Here is a 22,371-nt window from a genome sequence, read left to right as displayed (position 1 = left end):
ATAAAAAAAACTCTTCAAAATATTTTTGCACAATATATAACATATCATATTTAATATTCAATGGTGGATTACTAGTTCACCTCTTGTGTTGTCAAAATTAGACATATTTAATATTTTATTTCTTAGTTTTTGAATATAAAAATCTTGCAAACTACTCTAATATTTAGTTGAAAATTTATCTTTCAAAGATTCTCTCATTTTATTTTATATGTCTATTTGATTTTCATAAGATCTGTTCCTTTCATTTTAATATTTTTTATCTTTGTTTTTACATAACTAATATTTTAGCATATGTTAAATATTTATTATATATAACTAAAATTTATAATATAAATTATATGTACAAATAAATACTATGTTTAATATGTAAATTATATTTAAAATTTGTATAAATATATTTTTTTAAACATATAAATTATATAATTTTTTGACAGTGTATTGGATATCACCATATATAATAAATGAAATATGAGGAGAAGATCAAAACATAACATTCAACCATTACTCACTTGACTGATAAGTTTTCAACCGAGAAGCCAACATGTTGTCATCCGAGTAAAAGCTCTCAAATGGATTTCTCAAGTATAAAATCTTGGTTGACAAGTTTTCATTTGAGTAAAAACTTTTGGATAAATTTTTTCAAGTATAAAATATTGGTTAACATGTTCTCACCTGAGTAAAAACTTTTGGATGAAGTTTTTTCAAGTATAAAATCTTAGTTGACAAGTTCTCATCCGAGAAGTTGACAAGTTCTCATCCGGGTAAAAAAAACTCTTTGATTGATTTTTGGTTAAAATATTTATGGATGCACTTGAAACAATTAATCTCTTCTTCCATGGACTCAAAGCTTAGGGGGCTTATGTACCGAATATGACCAAATAATAAATAAAATGGGGAAGAACAAGGCATAATGTCTGATAGTTACTTATTAATCAAATGTTTTAAATACTTTGTATTACTCTCACGCTCTGGTAATGTATCTTCTACTATTTATATTCTTGCATTTCATGCATCCTCAAAAAGGATACTCATTCTTGAGATTACATCCATACACTCTGAACATTCATTAACTTAAACATCAAAATCTCTTTTACAGGTACTATCACCAATTTAAAGACTGAAGATCGAAGACTTTACAAACACTTTTCTAACAAGTACAGACAATAACATATAAATTATATTTTATATTTATGATAAATAATTTATATTGTAATATAATATTATTTTTATTTATTGATAATTTATTTTAAAAATATTAAACTTCAATTCATAAATAATTATGGTAAATAAAAATCGAATAAGATAAAAAGTTAAAAAAATTCTAAAAACCCTTTCCTCAAATGAAAACATTTAAAAGCTCTCTTTTGAAACGCATGTGTTTGTATTTAATATATAAGAGTTGCTTAATGCATGTGATCTAGTTAAAAAATGTCTTATAATAAATATTGAAAGAAGTATATATATTAATTACGATTAATAAAAATTAAATTAGATAAAAAATTCAAAAAAAAAACTCATAAAAGTTCTCTCATAAAAAAATCCATAAAAACGTCTCACACAAGATATTTCATGCTTATATAGAAATTAAATGTTAATTTTTAATAGTTAAAAAAAATTATTTATTAATTTAAAGGATTTAGTTCCTCTAAAATAAAGGATATATGTTAAAGGATAAAATACACTTATAACTATTGATTAAAAAAAAAGCAATTAAATTTTTTGATAAGATCAAATATATATATAATAAAATTTAAAACTAATTAAAATAATCTTTATTTATTTTTTAATCAATATATATTATTGGTCTTTATTCTTTAAGTGAAATCTTCTCAGACGAGATAATTTAAATTGTTAATTATAAACTCAAATATAATTTATATAATTAAAGACATTTGTTATAATTTTAGTAATAATATAATTTATATATTTATTTATTATAACATTGTTTTCGGTCAATATATTACACAGTTTAAAATAAAATTTAAATTCAAAAGTTTAAAATTTTGAAAATATTATTGTTATCCATTCCCAATAATTTTCGGCATCTTTCTATTTCTTTTCCCCACGTGTTTTCCCCAAGTGTTTTCCCAATAATTACTACTGATACTCTGCCAATATGGTTCTAAAACAAAAAAAAAAAAAAGGATTGTTGGACTGGACATTTTGTTGGTCCAAATCTGTTGTTGGACTTGTTTCTGAATAGTGAATGGTTCATTATATATACACCTCTTTTTATCTATAAGTACGTACACTTTCATTTTTAAAAAAATAATTAAAATTTTAAATTATTCTTAATTTTTTATTTTTTATTTTTTATTTTTTAATTTTATATCTACAATATTTAATTTAGTAAAAAAAATTTCATACATCTTCTCTCCTTTTTTTAATTTTTACATGCACCCCTTACCTTTCCTTCACCCCACTTATTTTGGGACTTCTTTTTTTTAATATACTATTTTATTTTAATATTTTAGTAAATATTTCAGATTAAATTTTATTTATGCAAATATACCGTTTTTCTTACACAGTGAAAAGTCGATCAACGAGGAAACGATTTCTCAATTCAGTTTTTATTAGAACAATGAACACCCCTTTGAGAAATCAGTGTTTGCCAAACCGATTTCTCATCGGGTCTTTTTTTTTTTTAATTTGTTTTTTCCGTTTTTTTAAATATTTTAAAAATTATTATAGTTATAATTAAAATTTTAAATTTATAAATTAATATATTTTATAATTTAAATATTTCAATGTTATTTAATAAATATTGGTAATATAATATTTTGAATTGATTTAATAATTTATTTTTTTTATAAATAAATATATTTTAATATTTTTAAAATATTTATTTATTTATTTATTTTTGTAATAAATATAGATATTTTAATATTTTTTTTAAATATCTATTGACTAAAAAATAATAATATTTTTAGGGTATTTAAAATTTTAATTTTTATTTAAAAACATAGATAATTTGAAATTATTTGTTAAAATTATAAAAATTTGTAATTTTATTTTTTATTTTTATTTGTCTTTAATTTGAAACAGGAAAAAATAATAGTTTCATAAGATGAACAATTTAGAAATATTTATCCCAACACAATAGGAGATGAAATAAATAAAAATAACAACAAAATCACAATCCACTGAATTACATAATAGGAACCTAGTTTAATGAAGTTTATTCCACACTATAAGGTGGTTGGTTATCTCTAGCTATTGGGGTATGTGTTGGTGTTGGATAATATTTTTGAAATCCTGTTGTTGTTGGATGTTGTGTGTTAGAAGTGGATGCACCAGATGAAGAATATTGGCTACAAAGAAATATTTTTGAATTTGCATGAAATCATTGCAAATATTCAAGAGTGTGTTGAAGAGGCCCTTGAAGTGTTTGCCCAAAAATAACATGTTTGCGTCTATCTTTCTAAATAGAAATCCAGTCTGCATGTTATTGAGCCTAGTTGGTGTCACTGTGTCCTCTCATGTCAATTTCGTGCATTTTATCAAGATTATGTGCTTCATTAGGGATTGATTGCCAAAAGCCAAATTGCAATTGAACTCTGTCACTTTGAAGCCAGACTATAACTGCAAATGAAGTTAAAACAGTACAAAAATCCATATTCTGGAATCCTTGTAAGCACGTGTTGGTAATGAGGACTCAAATCCCCTATATGGCATCTCGTGGTTGGATGAAAGACATGCGATACCAAGCCCAAGATTGCAAAAGTAAAGAACATCCACCCATTTTCTTGGATGATGGATAAATCGCCCTACACATTTCTCTGTACAAATATGCCAAACAAGCAGAACCTCAACTATTGTTGAGATTTCCGTTGAAATAACTTTTGTTCTTATCTTAAATCATCTTAACCCTGACAACGGACTCAAACACGACAAGTATACCGGCTGTTCAAGTAGTAAATTTATCGTATCCACATGGACTAGTAGGTAAAATAAGCATTTATTGACTATTCATAACTAAAGAATAATTTCATTTTCATAGATTGTCATGCAATTTTGAATTAAAGGTTATGACTATTGGAATGTTAAACTATAAAACTATTTGTTTTGTGTGTGGAAAGGGTAGAAATGGTATTGTGGTTTTGTAAGATTGTGGGGTTAGATATCATCGAACTACACACTGATGAATCTTTAATCTCTTGTTACATTCATTTCCCACTAGGCATTTGTTTCAGAACTAGTTTCAATGATTATTTTTCAATACCCAATGGACTCTATATCAAGCAAAGGAGGATCAATCCAAAGCAAACATTAAGAATAGAAACATATGGGTTAGCTATATGTTTCCAATCCTATGGGTCTTCTATCCTCAATTCTCTAACTCAATACCTGCACAAAAAATGAGGTGTATCAAGGTATTGTTAGCTAAATTTTGGGTTAGTTATATCTGCATAAAAAATGAATCAAAAAGAGAACAATTATGTTGTAAGAGTGCATGGGGTGAGTGGAATTGTTCAATAATTCCTATCTAAACATATGTATAAATGAGACTTAACAACTATATCGTCCTGCACATTCTAAGTCAGCCAAAAGTGGTAAATACGTTAAGTAAAGTCTGTTACCTGACTTGTCTGGCATTATTACACCACCAATCAACCCTAAGATATATGTCATACAATGTTGGTGCAATTGTTGTTCAGTGGGTTCATCTGGTAGTGCAATTGTATGATCTCTTAACCATTTTAGTTTTATGGTTGAGCCAATTAGAGCTTCCCCTTTTGGAGGTATAAAGCCAAACAACTCATAAATGCATGCGCGTCAGGATTCCAACAGTGTGTTATTGATTCAGAGTATCATTGATTCAGGATGTCATTGATTCAGAGTATCATTATTTTGTTGTGTAATTTTCACAAATGTAATATTATGTAATTTTAATTTATTTAAAATTTTAATTTGATTATGTATGTTTCACAAATATTATCTCAATTTCACTACAATTTTATTTATATTTAATTATAAATGCAAAAAATATAAATTATATAAAATTTAAAATATTACAAATATAAGTATAATATTAATTATGAAATTAAAAATAAATTATAATTAAAATATTAAAATATATATATTTATTAAAAAATTAAATTATTAAATAATTCAAAATATTAAATTACCAATATTTATTAAATGACATTGAAATAATTAAATTATAAAATATATTAATTTATAAATTTAAAATTTTAATTATAACTAAAATAATTTTTAAAATATTAAAAAAAACTAAAAAACAAATTAAAAAAAATGACCCAATGAGAAATCGATTTGGCAAACACCAATTTCTCAAAGGGGTGTTCAATATTTTAATAAAAACTAAATTGAGAAATCATTTTCCCGTTGATTGACTTTTCACTACATAAGAAAAACGGTATATTTACGTAAATAAAATTTACTTTGAAATATTTACAAAAATATTAAAATAAAATGATATATAAAAAAAAAGTTCTTATTTTGATAGTATGTGAAAATTAAAAAAAAATGTGTGAAAGAAAAGAAAAAAAATAACAAATTAAAAGTTAAAGGTGTAAAATTATAAAATCTAGGCTAAATACCTATTTTGGTCCCTTATAATCTTTTTTTGTTTCAATGTAGTCCCTCATTAATTTTTTGTCTCAAACTAATTAATTGGTTTCAATTTAGTCCCTAATAAATTAATTAGTTTCAATGTGGGACTTCCGTCTAAATTTCTTTAACGGAGTTAACTGTTGCATAGGTGGATGCCACGTGGATGCATAGGTGGATGCCACGTAAATGCCACGTGGATCCCAATTTTTTGAAAAACCCTGGAACCAGAACGGCCCGTTCTGTTCTGGTTGGACTTTTGGTGTGTTAATTTTGCATCCGGAACGACCCGTTCCAGGTGCAAAATTAACACACTAAAAGTGCAACCAGAACGGCCCGTTCTGGTTCCAAACTGCTAAACATAAACGATCAATGATTATAGTTCACGGTTGTGAATCATGGAAGGAAAAAGACCCAAGGTACAAAGCATTTCAAACACTGAATTTGGTAATATTGTCAATGGAAATTGATAACTTCAATTGCTAAACAGTTAGGCTATACAACGTATTATTAAGGATAATGCAATGTATCAGTAAAGGATGAACCACTTACTACCAAATTGACACTATACAGTAAAGGATGAAATGACACTATACAGTAAATGATGACATGACATTATTAATTATATTTTAATTATGTTGTTATATCTAATATAATAAATATATTAATATTTTTTTATATATTTTATTTTATTGTTTAATTGTTTTTTATTTTGTGGTAAAATTATTTTTATTTTTAATGAAGAAAAAATTTACTTACTTCAATAGTAGTTCTTGATAGATTTATTCTATTTAATAATTAATGTTCTATATCATATAATACTTCGTTAAATTAATTCAAATTAACATATAAAATATTTTTATTTTAAATGAATGTAAAAATTTAAAAGACACTAAAAGAATAAATTAATAATTTTATTATGTTTATCCTATTAATTTTTATCATTTTATTCTTCTAATTTTAAATATGTTACAAAAAATTATAAAGTGACACTTAAATATTTCTTCAGATAGAAAGAGAAAAAGAAAAAGTTATTACTCTATTTATAAGGCAATTGTATTTTATAAAAATAAGTAATTTTAAAATTTTAACCATAAAAAAATATTTTTCAAAATTATTACATTTTTTAATAAAATTAATAAATAATATTTTATTCTCAGTTTTGGAATCAGAACGGCCCGTTCTGAAACCAGAACGACCCGTTCTGGTTTCAGAACGGCCTGTTCTGGTGTACTCTTATTGTGTAAATTTTTCATTTGAAACGACCGTTTCCGATGCAAAATTAACACACCAAAGCGCATCCAGAACGGCCCGTTCTGGTTTCAAAACGGGCCTTTTTGGTTCCAGGTGTTTTCAAAAAAAATTTCATCCACGTCGCATTTACGTAGCATCCACCTATGCATCTAGGTGGCATCCACGTGGCCAATAGTTAACTCCGTTAAAGAAATTTGGACGGAAGTCCCACATTGAAACCAATTAATTTATTTGGGACTAAATTGAAACCAATTAATTAGTTTGAGACCAAATTGAGACAATGAGAAACTACATTGAAACAAAAAAAGATTATAAGGGACCAAAATAAGTATTTAGCCTAAAATCTATAAAAAAAACTATAATGTTTTATAATTAAAAAAAAAGTATAAAAGAGATGTACTTATTAAAAAAAGGAAGGTGTATATATCATGAACAATAGTGAATTAGGGACACAAAATTTTTTGGTATATGTGTGTTTGGTTTCAATTTTTAAACGCAAGTTCTTCATCTCTCTTCACGTCTAATCATCAATTTTTGTTTTTTACCTTTCTGTTAAACGTGAAAAATCACGTTTTGAACACGGCAAGTCCACTTGCCCTAACTCAAAACTGAAAGGGATTTGGGTGTTGCATCGATAGACGGAAAATGTTGATTCGACGTTTGCCTTGGACGGCGATTTCCATGGCAGCACCACTTCCCTCCTTTTCCGGCGCCACCACCGGATTTTGCATTCCCATTCGCAAGCAACTTTCCTCTTCTCTCTTCTCCTTCTGCTCTACCTCCGGCGTCAATCTCCCTCTGCAACATGTAATTTGTAATTTCATCTTCATTCCATGCCTAGGGTTAATTCGTTCCATTCCTCGCATTACTCACCGAATTTGATTTTCCATTCGTAGGGTCACGAAGCCGATACTCGTCATTCGCAGTCTCTGAAACCCGGTCTTTACCTCGTCGGAACACCGATCGGAAATCTCGAGGACATCACTCTGAGGTGCGTTTATATTTTCCTCATTTCTCTTTGGCGTTTAAGATTAACAGCTATCACGTTTCGTTTGATGTGCACGCGCAGGGCTCTTCGCGTGCTGAACTCCGCTGACGTCATACTCTCAGAAGACACGAGGCACTCTGGGAAGTTGCTTCATCACTACAACATCAAAACACCTCTTGTAAGTTGTAAGCCCCAACCAATCGTTATTGCAACGTGTGGTTGCTTTCCAATTTGCCGTTTCTAATGCGCTTTTGTAGCTCTTCAGATGAGTTATCACAAATTCAACGAATCTCAAAGGGAACAGGTTGTGCTTAGGAGGTTGAAGCAGGGTGAGATTGTGGCTCTTATAAGTGATGCTGGAATGCCAGGCATCAGTGATCCTGGTACGGAGTTGGTAAGTGTGTTTTTGCTCTGGAATTTTTTTTTATATATAATAATGTGTCTGCTTGAATAAACTTTTTCGTAAGCACTTTTATGAGAAAAAATAGGGAAAAAAAAATGAAATATGTTTCTTCGATAGCTAAAATTAACTTTTATGTATTAGTTATTTGAAGAAACTCTCTCATGTTAGCTTCTTCACAAAATTACTTTTAGCTTATGCATAATCTAGTTTTAGCTTATGGAGAAGATTTTTTCATTTTTCAATATCTCTATGTTTTTTTGAGTGTGTTTGGTGACGTGGAGGTTTTGTAATCATCAGGAACGTTTTTAAATTTGATGCAGGCCAAATTGTGTGTTAGTGAGAATATCCTGGTTGTTCCAATCCCTGGTCCCTGTGCTTTGGTGTCGGCTCTTTCTGCCTCGGGTTTACCTACTGATGAATTTACATTTGGTAATAATCTGGGTAAACTGAATTTTGGCTTTTATGGTATGTTGGAACCTAAAACGGCTGTTGTGGTGTTTAATTTGATAGTTGGTTTTCTTCCTAAACATTTGGGGTCGAGAAGGAAAAGACTTATGGTTTCGGCTGATCAAACTACAACACAGATATTTTATGTTCCTCCTCACAAGCTTGTTCAGTTCCTCGAGGAGAGTTCTTCAATTTTTGGTGATGCAAGGTACCGAGAGTTGGCTTAATGCGATGCTTACTTCCATGATATACAACTGTCAGCCTTTTCTTTTAATCACTATACTTTTTGTCTCCCCTGAGTCCCCTCTCGAATTTTGCAGCTGGAAAAAGCAATATATTAATCATTGAGGTTCTGAACCATGATCTGTTTGTTTCTCTTATCATTCAACTTCAGCGTGAATTTTTATATCTTATGGCTTATGCATTCTTGTTCTTGCAATAAACGGAAGGAAGTTGCACTAATGATACTTTTTCTTCAAAACCTTCCTTTGGGCAATACTAATGGAAGATCTTAGTTCTTAGAGGTGTGGCTTGGGGAACGTTGACTATAGATTGGTTGACTCTTCAATTTCATGATATTGCAGGCAATGTGTTATTGCTCGGGAAATGACTAAATTTCATGAAGAGGTAAGCTTAGCATTTAAGTCTCAGAAGTCTGTATTCTATAGGGGTGGCAACCTTGCTTCATCAGTTCATAACTTCAAACTCCATGAAAGGAATAAAGTTGTTGATTTTGCAGACTACATTTTACTTAATTTGTGGTGATACGAACAAAGGGGCCCATCAGCTTTTTGGCTCTTTACATGTCCACACCAATGGAATTCATTAAATAAAGTTTTAGCCATAGATGGTGTTTTGTTATAGCATTATTTTTTTCCATGTATGTGACTGTTTGAGATAACTATTTTTCTTATGAAAAAAACATATTTTTTATGTCGTGCTAGAAAATTTAATTATTCAATAACTACAGTTACCTTAGTATGCCTGACTTTGAGATTTCAAATTACTACTTTGATACTTGATGTTTGCTTTTAGCATGCTTTTATTTGTAGAATTTTGTAAATAGTTTGTTTAATCAATATGTATTATTCTTGTTCTCATGATATTTTCTTGACTGACACAGTAGATATTGCTTCTGTAGTTTTGGCGTGGTACTCTCAGTGAAGCCAAGGAAGTATTTTCTGTTCGTCAAGTGAAGGGAGAACTTACCATATTGGTTGAAGGGAAAGCAAATTCTAAAGTTGAACCTCCATCAGACATTGAGCTGGAGAGCGAACTAAGAGAACTGATTGCAAGTGGCGAGAGTCTCTCCACGGTAATAGCCTCCTTATATTTGTATTCTTTAAATTTTAGTTTTAATAGAAGCTTGATATAGATAAAAGAAATAAAGCCTTGGTCCATGATTTAAATAAGTCAAGCTAATGAAAATGGTTGTGGATTTGGAGATATCACATATGTAGTCCAGTGTGGCCCTGCAAAACTGATTATTAATTTCTCAAGCTTTACAGTTATAAGAAACAGGGAAAGAGAAAAAATAAAAGAAGTTAGTATCTATATTATGGACAAATATTCATTTTAAACTGAAGATGGTCGTCACTTTTTCCCTTTCATTTAATTGACGCTGCCCCCTCATTTTGGTGAAAAAATCCTAACCAGCTCAGCTAAGAAAACTTTCTAATCTTCAGTCTTAATACATCTCACTATTCAGTATTCACTTGATCTAAATCTCCTGTTTTTCTGTTTTACTTAGTCCCTTAGAGTTGAATTTTAATCATCCTGAAAATTGACTTAAAATTATCTACTAATTTACCTCAGTTGATTTACTCAGTCATTTCTACTATTGAGTTAATCTGTTATTCCAATGCATTTGTTTGTTAAGTTCAACTGTCGGTGTGCTTTTAGGCTGTCAAATTGGTTACCGGCAGAACATCAGTGAGTAGAAAAACTATATATTCACTTGCCTTAAGAAAGTTTGGGAAGCAACTTGAAGTGGAAGATGATTCAAATTAGTGCAGATTATTTCTGCAGGTAAGTTTGATATTTCTTTGCTAGTGTTTCATTGATTGCCATTTCTTAGTCGAGTTATTGTTCTCTTGAAGCATAAAATCATCTGTAATGAGAAAGACATGGTTTAGTTGTCTCTGTTGCTCAATCTTTCAACCGCTATGGTGATGGGCTTCCTCCTAATCCTAGAGAGGAACGAAACAGAATTACCCCTGCTGTTGGAGCACTATTTACCAATCATACTAAGAAATGGTTGTGCTGTTTTATCGTGTGTCCACATTGTATTCTTTGCTCCCCAGGCTTCGGGTCTTCTGGACACAACAAAATTAATTATAAATTTCTATTGTGGCCAAGATAGCTGGGCAGCTCGGGGTCGTGCTGGCGAGGAAAATGACAACGCTGAATTTCTTATATGCTTTTTTAGTATATGGGAATGGCCATTTTATCTGAATTCTTTTTCATTTTATTGTACATATTCCATCCTTACTATTTAATCTACCCCAATCATCTCTAGCTTGAAAAGTGAAAATCTCATTCTTCTCAATTTTCCTCTTTTTGAAAAGTATATTTCACACACCATATTCTCGCAACTAGTCTCGGAAGGTGTAATTTATATATTATCAACTAGTTGGGTAGTATTTTATGCTTGTTGAGTAGGAAAAAATTCATAATCATCAGATTGGATACTTGTTGAGTAGTTCTGAAAATTGTGTTCTTGAATGTGAGCCTAAAGACTAAGAGATGAATGATGATAGGGTGGTTATCGAATTTTGTTGCCCTGGTGAGAATAAAACGGGAACTTCTCTCTATCTTCAATACTAGACCATTTCGTTTTCTACCATCTTCAATCCTAATACCTTGATTACAATCCTCAGTGAAAAACTATTCCCTGTTACAGTTCCCAACCTCCGTTCCACCAAATTAAGTTTCTGCAAGACTTGAGAAACTATAAGCTAGTCGACCAAGCAGAAAATCATCTGTTTTCAACGTAATGTTGTGTTTGATAGCGTAAAAAAAAGCCACATAATTGAGTATGTCATGCAGCATAATGGATATGTTGCCAGTTACCGTATCATTTCTTCACACTTCTTTGTATTTTTGTGAAGCTTTTTAGCATTGGTTTTGTGCGCTTCTATGTATTTCTTCGACATTTCTGTCTACCAAACTGCAAAAATGGCTGTTTTTCACGATATTCTTGTCTTAGCTATTTCAGCTGCACCAAATGCAGTGATGAAGTATCTAAAGCTAGTTCCAGATTTCGATTAAGTCAGGAACAGCTTTCAGCCAAAATTGTGGAATTTTTTCACAAATCCACGGTTCGTCCGAATTACGTTAAGAGTGTGATCTGTAAAAAGAAAACAATGGTGGTTAAGTAATAAAGTGAGTGAAGAAAAAAGGAAAAAATTAGAATAAATAAAAATAAGAGTGCTTAATTGAAAAAAAAATAGGAAGTAGAATTTTTTTCATTGGCTTTTAATCATTTTTAATTTAATTGATCAATGTGTACAAAAGATGATTTTAGTCAATTAAAACATAAAAAGTGAATTTAATCAATTGAAAAACACAATCAAATAAATTCTATGCCGCAAACGATTTCGTCAGTATTTCTCTTCAATTCATTTATGAAATGAAAAGTTGTGGGATGAATCTTGGATTTCAATGTTTAGAAAGACGAATGTGCATAAACATTAAATATTGTTTTTATAAAAGTATATTTTTAAATAAAATAAAATTTTCAAATGAATTTATTGAGTATTCTTTCAAAAAAATCGAATAATGAATGTATTATATTGTATTATTATTAAATGAATCATGAATAAATTGTTTCTAAAACATTAAATATTTTGTGTCTAAAATTGATTTTGGTAGCTATCCAAGCACTTTAAGTGTCCAAATTTTCGGGATATGTGAACACCTCAATTTTTTTAATACTTAATCAACACTTTTCATTTGTCTTTATCTCTTTTTCTTTATCATATTACTTATTATATTTATGTTTAAATAAATTATTAACTTCTATTATAATAAATATATTAAAAGTGATATAAAGTCAAATTTGATTAGTTGACTGTATAAAGTTTTATCATGCCAACGCAATGCAGCCTATTAAACTTTTAAATTATTAACATTATTGATAAATACTGAGGATTATGTTTTATGAGTAACTGATTAGATGTTTCCAACTAAGTTTTCAGGCGTTACTTAGTCATTGAAACCACGTAGAGATAGATCTAATATATGTAGGACAAATTTGGATAGGCATTAGAAGCTAAAGATACATATTTAAAATGGGGATACAATGAAAAATAAGAAACATTGAGAGAAGTGGAACTGGACACAGCTGCATGTTTATGGAGGAGACAATGAAACGAAGACGAGCGGTCGGGATCACGGGCGCTGCACAATACATGTCATGTGCACATTGCCATTTGCCAAGGGCCCACCACTTCTTATGTTATCATCATCAACTACCACTTCTATTAATCCTTCTTCATTTACCTAACCTCATGCATATCATATATATATATATAACAAAAACCCTACTCCTAATTCTTTTTTCTTTTTGGTATGATCCTCCTAGCTAATGACATGCAATGCAATAGTACAACACAACACTTGCCTTATTTATGTAATGGAGAAATTGTTTGTTTTGCACTAAATATAGTTGGTGAGGGTGAGGGGGTTGGAGGGATCAAATTGAAATATTTGCTGGCCTGTGGCCAAGATTTGGCGAGGATCGAATTTCATCTTCCTGGCACTGAATTGGGTCCACTTATCGCCAAAGTGGTCCATCCACTCCTGGTGCGTAGTGTAATGGGGCAGGTACTGTTTCACCTTGATCTCCGAATCATGGCAGAATCTCACAATCTGACGGTTCTCATTACTCAGATACTCCAGCGTCTCAGTATCCAATGCTGATCTCAGAAATGCCACCAGGTAAAACACATCCTCTTCCGGTGTCACCACCGAGCTCCTTTGGTCCCACCTGCACGTCACCATCACCATCACCAAAATCATCTTTTGCTACTACGTTGTTAACAATCCTTTGACTTGTCAGACAACACGCCTAGGTTAGGTTAGCCACCCAACATGCAACGCAATTTTAATTATTACTACCATTACATTCTTTATGTCCACATACATACATATACGTGCTTTCTCTTTTATAACATGCATGTTTTATTTTTATTTTTATTTTAATATGTTTATGTTGTTATTGACCTCAACCTAGAGGTGGATGGTTGGGTGCACATACGGCGGTGTTTGTGGAACTAGTTAAGTATGAGAGGACATCCCTACCATTATAAAGGTGTGGGTCCCCATGGAAGATCTTCTGACAGCAGAATCCCCCCAAGTTGGATCATCATGGCCATCCATTTTGTTTGCTTCTGCTCTTCACGAAGGCCAAAATAATAACACGTGCCACTTCCTTGCTGGCTTTGATGCAGATCAATCTTTATCTCCTGTGTTGGCTACAATACAACCCTCGTGTCTCTTCATCTCTTTCTGCTACATGCACTTCGCTTCTTCTTCTTTTCACATTTTACATTAGGTTAAGCTCTGCCTAATTTTTTTTTATTAAGACATTTTATGCTGTAGCTCTTGTTCAACCGCGATACTTTTGTCTTTTTAATTAATTCATTCACCAATTATTGAAGACCTAGATTAGTACACATCCATAATGAACGTTAGAAGCAAACAGATTCGCCATTTGTCATTAAGGATTAATATATACGTGCAGGTTTTATTTATTCCCTATTCCATTTATTCCGACAATAGTACTATCAGTCAATCAATCCTTCAGAGAATCTTCACACATTATCATTAAGTTCCATAATTATTGGGAATATTCGTTGTAGAATACTCCTTTGAATATTATGTTATATATATATATATATATATATATATATATTATGTTGTACGGTTTTTCTCTTTCATGTATATATAGGATCACAAAACTTCATTCTCTATTTCATTAATCCTTTGAATATTATTTCTTTTCTTCTATATATCTATAGTTCTATACCTTAATCAAGTGGGATCGAAAAGAGAGATAAGATATGGATCTCAACACTGACACACGATAAGAGGGTGTCAGCAATGGATATGTCGTTTATATATGAGAAGATTTATGCATGCCTGCAAGCATGCAGTGGTTTTATTCTACTACACATATGACTAGGACATGCATGAGCATGAAGATGATAAGTGAAACAATATACACAGTGTAGCAAATGGATGCATGCGGAAACAAATAAACTTACTTGTTTTTGTTCATGGGGTAGATGAGGATGGGCCCACTTGTCTTATTTCCAAGAATGCCCTTGAACACACCCTTGTCGAAGTCCGCTATCCTTGATTTTGGAACAAAAAGGTTGAGCCATGGATGAGGCACGTCCCATAAACCCTTGGATCTAAGCTTAAGCTCTGCCTTATGTACTCGATCCAGAAAATCCAAGTAAGGCAAGTCCGTTGTGAACACTGATGTTGGTATAAAATCCAACTTCTTCAATAGAGATTGTATTTCCTGCACACCATAAACTGTATGAAAATGTCTTTATAGATGTATGTGGGGTTTTAGTTTATTAGGTTGTTTTTGTTATGGAAGAGTTTGTTTAAATACAAATTAGAAGTATTTTTAAGATTTTTCAGTTGAAAATAAAGAATTTTTATTTTAAAAAAAACTCTTACAAATCCTTTTAAACTTGTGTTTATATACACTTTAAATCTTTTCATTTTCAAAATCAATCTTACTTCTAATATCTTGGTTGGTAAGTTTTGAATTAAAAAAATATTTAAAAGTATAAATGATTTAATTTGTCAATATTTTAAATAAAAATCAGAATTTAAAGGTTTTTGCAAAAGAAATAATAGACATATTAACTTTGTTTAATTTCAGAAATAAAAGGACTTAATAATAAAATTAAAAGATTAATTAAAATGACACATACAATAATCTAATGGATAAAAAAGATACAATTAATTCTCTATTTAAGTATAATTATAAAAGCTGAATATATATATTTTCTAATCAATCAAAATTACAATAACAGTTTGAAACTAGAATCATGTTCATATATACTACACCAATTTCTTACACATTAGCATAAGAAGGAGTGATGGTATATATATTATGTTTCTTTATCACTTCATCATATTAGATTATTTATTACATCTATTTCCATCTCATCATCTTTTTCGATCGAAGTTAAATAACATTTGGTGTATAATATATTGACTATTTTTCCAAATTAAATAGCTATACATGAAAAAGAAAGCTGCTAGCAAAGGTAGCGGCTGCTTTTGTCGGGACAAACCCTATTATTTAAAGTAGTTAAATAGGTTTGTCAAGAATTAAGAGAAGTTAGAATTAGAAACAAGTGAGAGAATACTCTATTGCAGTGCCGGCATTTTTAAACAGTGGAATTAACTATTGTAAAAGGTTGCCTTCAATGTTGCGATTGAACCGAGAAGATAGATTGCACAAGATCTTCCACATGTTTTCTTTTGTATGTTTTATGCATTCTGTTGTACAACGACAGACTGGTCTATGTTTGGGTACAGAGAATAATCATATACGAGGACAGCCATGCAGGAACAACCAAGGTTTAACATTTAAATAAATTATGAAAATAAATAAAATATTTTGGTCATAGAATTCTACGGCAAAAGTGATAATAAGAGAAAATTGTTATATATTATTGCTACTTTCAAGAGGCAATCACTTGGCTTTTAGCCACGCACTTAAAAGATACCATCAACAATATTAAATTTGATTTTAAAGAAGACATTGAATTATTAAACTAAGCATGCTTTTTTTATTAATTAGAAAATAGAACACAATGTACAGTATTACAAAATCACATAGATCGCTCAATCAATTGAACTCAAACTGTTTAATACTAAGCATGAATTTGTGAATGAAAGAACATGACATTTGTGAGATTTGACATGTTTCTTTTGTTTCAAAATGATTAAATTTTAAGATTTTATATGGTTGAGAAAATTGTTAAATAATTTTAATTTTAAAAGAATAAATTCATTTAATTATATTGCCTTCACTTTATTAACACTCTCATTCTACCTAATAAAAATACTAAAAGACAAAAGTACAGTTAAAGAAAATAATTGGTGATTTCTAAATTTTAAAAATAACAAATAATTTATATTAAAGTAAAACTTCAAATACGAAAATTATGTTGAATTAAACAAATTGAGTACAGGTATTTATTTATTTAAAATTGATCATAATTAAATGGACAATTAACTATGTTCTAGATCGTGACTGTTCCTTTTTTAAATGTAGAATGATATAGAGAAAAACAGACGGACTAGTCTGACTAAAGATTAAAACTTCAAGTTTAATGTGGAAAAACAAGTGGTATTAAATAATGCTATTTTTGTTCTTTCATCTTTGTCTGTTAATTTGTTATGCAAATCAATGATATTTTTTATTGATGGTCAAGTCAATGCGATTAGTTTTGTCCTTTCATGTTTGCCTGTTATTTTTTTTTTCCTCCCTGTATGTATTGACCAAAAGCACAAAAACTGGACAAAACCCGAAGACCTAATTAATCTGGCACAAATATATCTTATCAAGTGTTTAAAATTTAAACAACATTAATATTTGGATTATACTGTACCTTTTCTGAATTGTTTAAATTATTCACATTTTAACACAATTAATTAAATAACTTAGGAGAGATGATATATCACTAGTGAAAAATTAGTATATTACGTCACCTCTTTAACGTCGGACACACTAAAATCTGACGTAAAAAAAATGCGGTGGTATTTTTGTAATTTTCGCGAACTTTTTTACGTCGGACTTGGTAGGGTCCAACGTAAAATGTCAAATCTACGTCGGATGACGTAAAAAAAGGACGCAAAATTGAATAAGAGAGTGCGAGGCACACCGCGTGCATTCACTCTTCATCACTTTTCGTTTTTTTCTCTGTAAACCCTCTCCCTCTCCTTTGTTACTGAATCGTTTTTTTGTCTTTTACAGAGTGGGGTGAACTCTTTGTTACTCATTCGCACACTGTTGCAGCTCATCAAGTATGAATCAAGGTTTTGTTAACACCTTTTTGCTTCGCATTGCTATTGTGGCTATCTGTTCTATTCGGTTTTTTGGTTGTTCTATTTGTATAGGTCGTTGGCCTTTTCTTTTGGGTTGTTTTACGAAGCAGAATGGGCCGTTCTGCTTGCACTCGTTATGTTTTTTTTTTACTATTTTTTTACGTCGGACCTTGGTAATGTCCGTCGTAAATTTACGTCAGTTTTACAGGGCTGACGTAGATTTAAGTCTCCCGCATTAACGTCGGTATTTTTCCGACATAAAACGCTCAAAATAACCGACGTAGAATACCTCTTTTATACTAATGTATCAAGTAGCATTTATGAGAAATTTACAACTATTATTCTTGTTCTATAATTTAAAATATTATTATTAGTATAATAATTTGTTTACTTCAAAAATAACTTAACTAATCCAGTACCCTCCTAGTAAATAAAACGGGCTCATTAATTAGCAAGCTTCGTAGAGTGATCTTTGTAAAAGATCGATGCTATATAGTACAAAAACTATACACATATATACTTAAGTCAGTTTTTTTTTTAGAAACTTATTTCTTACTTTTTTAAATAATTAAAAAACACTTTTTAATGTATTTTTCCGCTCTTCCATAATTAATTCTATTTCACTTTTTTTTATTCATGTGAATTTAACACAATATACCAAAACAGTGTACAGTAATTCACACTTCTTACTCAACTAACTAGTTAGACTCCATTGATTTCTATCTCACCTTCCTTCAGCATTAAGGTCACATCAGACACATAATATATCAAACTAAGCAAGATAACTTGTCTCACAAAAATTAATGATATATGAATATTTCATTGTCACAGCGCATTATGTTATGTGCATACGTAGTATATAACTGTGAATATTAATATTATATTATAATTGAAGGAAGTGACAAAGAAGAGAAAGTGTACGTTGGGTTGGGTGTGTAGTGTACCTCATCAACAGAATCTGCGTTGCCTTGGTTGTAATTTTTGGTAATCTCCAAACAGTACAAAACATCTCCGTCAGCTTTGAGAGAAGTGATTTTAACAGGGTTACTTGCTGAAAAGAACGAAGACCTCCAATTATTGATCAACCCTTCATCAACGATCACGAAACCTTCCACATAATCGAATCTCTCATTTCCTGGTTTCCCATGCATAGATATCAGATACTCCTGGTCTTTACAAAACGTTGCAAAATTCGAATACAGTACTCTTATCCACCGAACCTGTATGTTCAATATTTATCATATATTAACACGATATCAAGAGAAAATAATAAATGCACATACACTAGTAAAAATAATTATATGCTCACATTCAATCATAAATAATATAACTACTTTTGAGATCATAATTTTTAATTAATTGACAATTAATAATGTATAAAAATTAAACTAATTGTTATATAGGTCATCAGTCACTGGTCATAATTAATTTTCCTTAATCGATATTACGGGTTTGTTAACAGAAACTAATGAAATTAGAGAATTCCCAGGCAAGCGACACGTAAACTAGGATTCCAGCTTTATATTATTAGGAGAGTACTGAAACCATCCTTTCGAAAACGACCCTTTTTAGGTTTTGTCGCTGATGTGAAGAAAGATTTCCAAGACAAGACTTATCGTGTGCCCCTCGCCCTATCATCTCATGGAAGTCATCTTCAACCGACTTTTTTTTTTACACTTCAATTTTATTTACAAAGAGTAAAAATAAATAGACATATTATTCAGTGAGAACTTTACATGTTCTTCAAGGAGATACTTTTCACACGAGGAATCAAAAATCGATTATTCTTGTATCGCTTTCATACCCCAGATATCTAAAAGGCTTTCACTAGACCAAACCCCTTTGTATACTATATAGGTAAAAACATTGTCATAACAATACTTGTTTCTTACATGAAATGAAATATTAGTATGTGCGTGGTGTAAGAAAAGGAGAAAAAAGTACGTATACACATACTCTGTGAGGGGCTGGTTCGAGAGCAATTCTAGCCCTTGTAATGATTCCAAATTGTCCAAGACCTCCAAGAACAGCATGGAACAACTCCGAGTTACGATCTTCTGAACATGTCACCAGCTCACCCTTTCCTGTTACAAATTATCTTACTAATTCACCACGCTAAAGACAAACCATCCTCATTTGTACTCAGCAAAATGACAAACATCGTGGGACATCACTCTTTATTTACTCAAAACTTTTCCTCCCGGGGAACAACTAGTTAGTACAACCACCATTTTTATTTATTTATTTTTATAAAACTAATAACAAACCCGACAACAATAACACCACAAAAGTCGAATAATTTAAAAATCTATAACAAAGTTAATAGCATTGAATCGTGTATATGTATGTGAAAAGCCATAATTAGAACATTGTTTGAAAGTTTATATATGCATAATTAAATTACCTGTAACGACATCGAGCTCATAAACATTGCTGATCTGAGGACCGTGATTGAAGGTTTGTCCACTAATTCCAGCGTTGGAGAGGGTTCCACCCACAGACAAATACAAGTAATCGGTCCAAGACATGGGAGCCAGCCCATACTCCAATGTTGCACTCAAAACGTCTATCCACAACCTCCCACCCCACACATCCACATACATTCCTTTCTCACTCACTCTTATACTATTCTCCTTGTCGCCGTTGTTGCTACCACCACCTTTTACCATCTCAATCACCACTCCTTTCTTCTCCTTTATCAGGGCTTGCCCGTTTATCGAGTGCCCGTGCCCCCTTGCCGACACCGCGAACGGCGCTTCGAACGCCGCCTTCACCACCCGCACCACGTCCTCCGCCGTCGCGGGCTGCACCACCGCCCAAGCCTCCCCTCTGCTCAGCCTCCCGAAGTCCACCGAAACCGCTTCCAGCTCCCGCGTGTTCACGCTCAGTCGACCCTCGAGTCCAACATCGAGCGGCTCTGGGACCACCGTTAGTCCCACCGTTACTATTAAACAGCATATTGCGAATGTTAACAGAACATGCTTGTTGTTGTTGAAGGCCATTGATTGAAGAGGATTATTAATTAAAAACTACCCCACAAGCTAGCTAGCGTACGTACGTGTGGTTTCGCTACGGAATCATTGAAGATACATGCATGTCATGTGTGTAGTGTACGATGATGATGATGAGGAGTTATTGGGTTGGTTGAGGGAGAGAAGAAGAAAGAATGTTGGGATTCTTGGGAAGGTCGAGAGAAGAGAACAAAATCCTCGAACAGCGTCGTGGGTTAACGTAAGCACGATTTCGCTTTAAAGATTCTGTACGCAACATGCAGAAAGATGAAGATTCTTGCTCTCACTCACTTTCTTTGATTCTTTGCTAAGCCTTTCTCCTTATTATTATTTAAAAAAAAAAAAAAAATATGCATGTGCAGATTAAGGGGCGTGTAGATCGTATAAGAAAACGTAGAAAGAAAGAAAGAAATAGAAAGGAATGGATCTGTAGGAAGTAAGAAAGAAAAAAGGGTTTGGCATGAAAATTAGAAGGACTGTGTGTCTAGGATGTAAGATACAGGCTCTCATTTTATAGGACAGAGGACCAGAGGCTGAAGGTGAGACTAAAGGCACGTGGTTCTTCACGTGAGAGGGTCGAGGTGGCACGTGCCTCATTGTGGAAACAGCACATATCTTGGGCCATTCTAAATTTCAATCGGTATAAGGGTGAAACGGTAACACAGGTCAAGTACGCCCCAGTACACAGTAATTTGAGCCAAAATCATATTTGAATGTCTACACTTCTTACAGATATACCAAAGGCGGAGAGATAAGAAATTTTTGGATGAAATGGAAATGACAAGTACAAATGGAGTATTTGTAAATTTGTAAGTGTCCAAATGTCATCACTCATACCCCATTTTTTAGATAAAGAATGCATGTAATGGGAAATAAAGAGAAAGACTGAAAAACAGATTTTATATATTTGCTAAATAATAGAGATTAGAATAAAAATCTTCAACATAAGAGAAATCTGGTAGAAAAAAATTATAATTTTATAAGGGGTAAAGTAATAATAATTATGAACTAAAATAAAGAAGAAGAAAAAAGTTTTAAGAGCAGGATCAAAATAAAATAAAAGCAACTATATGTATTAAAGGAACCAAAAATTATTTAGGATAAATATTTAATATTATATATGATATTATATGTAATTGATTTTATTATTTATTGATCAATTATTTTAATATAACTATCTATAAAAAGAATTCTCTAAAATTAAAGTTGGCATGGTATTAATGATTTTTTATGTACACTGAACATTTTCTTTTAAAATGACTATGGGGTACAATAAGGTTTTACAAATTGTATTCTATTTAAAAAAAATGTAGAAAGTAAAGAGATGAAAATTGCAAAATAAGATGAGTGATATAAATAAAAATCATTATAAGAAATGAATATAAAAAATAAGATAATTATTACAAATTAATTCCCTTTCATGGATCCTTGTCCCAGGTTTCATTTAATATATGGCTCCCATGTTCGATTTAATATGGAAAGGTCTAGGGGACAGACAGATAAAAATAGATGACTCAAATTTTACTTTCAGAACTCAGATTTAACATACAATATTTAACATTTAAAAATCACGGATGAAAAATGATTTTTAATTTTTTTTTAATGTTCCA

The 22,371-nt window shown here is 31.0% G+C and overlaps 2 protein-coding genes across 6 annotated transcripts; one reads left to right on the top strand and one right to left on the bottom strand.

Annotated features, from left to right (window-relative positions):
• The first annotated feature begins 7,320 nt into the window (after window positions 1-7,320).
• LOC109802928 (Tetrapyrrole (Corrin/Porphyrin) Methylase) lies at window positions 7,321-14,328 on the top strand. 4 transcript variants are annotated; one of them, XM_029272223.2, is made up of 10 exons: window positions 7,321-7,635; window positions 7,725-7,819; window positions 7,898-8,001; window positions 8,074-8,210; window positions 8,540-8,648; window positions 8,730-8,874; window positions 9,251-9,293; window positions 9,808-9,981; window positions 10,569-10,694; window positions 13,903-14,328. In XM_029272223.2, exons 1-9 carry the CDS (start codon window positions 7,474-7,476, stop codon window positions 10,674-10,676), a joined length of 1,077 nt encoding a protein of 358 aa, XP_029128056.1. In that variant the 5' UTR covers window positions 7,321-7,473; the 3' UTR covers window positions 10,677-10,694; window positions 13,903-14,328. The 4 variants fall into 4 exon arrangements, with proteins under 4 accessions (XP_029128056.1, XP_020219936.1, XP_020219935.1 ...); XM_020364347.3 differs by lacking the exon at window positions 13,903-14,328 and adding an exon at window positions 10,766-11,222 and having other exon boundaries at window positions 7,322-7,635; XM_020364346.3 differs by lacking the exon at window positions 13,903-14,328 and having other exon boundaries at window positions 7,322-7,635; window positions 10,569-11,222.
• CKX5 (cytokinin oxidase 5) lies at window positions 11,473-21,256 on the bottom strand. Of its 2 annotated transcripts, none has more exons than XM_020364345.3 (5): window positions 20,155-21,256; window positions 19,707-19,834; window positions 18,695-18,970; window positions 14,936-15,198; window positions 11,473-12,015 (listed from the first exon to the last, which is right to left on the bottom strand). In XM_020364345.3, exons 1-5 carry the CDS (start codon window positions 20,750-20,752, stop codon window positions 12,003-12,005), a joined length of 1,278 nt encoding a protein of 425 aa, XP_020219934.1. In that variant the 5' UTR covers window positions 20,753-21,256; the 3' UTR covers window positions 11,473-12,002. The 2 variants fall into 2 exon arrangements, with proteins under 2 accessions (XP_020219934.1, XP_020219933.1); XM_020364344.3 differs by lacking the exon at window positions 11,473-12,015 and adding an exon at window positions 12,910-13,656 and having other exon boundaries at window positions 20,155-21,255.
• Window positions 21,257-22,371: the final 1,115 nt, after the last annotated feature.

The sequence above is a fragment of the Cajanus cajan genome, chromosome 4 (genome assembly GCF_000230855.2).
Source record: "Cajanus cajan strain Asha chromosome 4, NIPB_CcT2T_4, whole genome shotgun sequence".
Classification (NCBI taxonomy): domain Eukaryota; kingdom Viridiplantae; phylum Streptophyta; class Magnoliopsida; order Fabales; family Fabaceae; genus Cajanus; species Cajanus cajan.
This window is presented reverse-complemented; position numbering and strand designations above follow the sequence as displayed.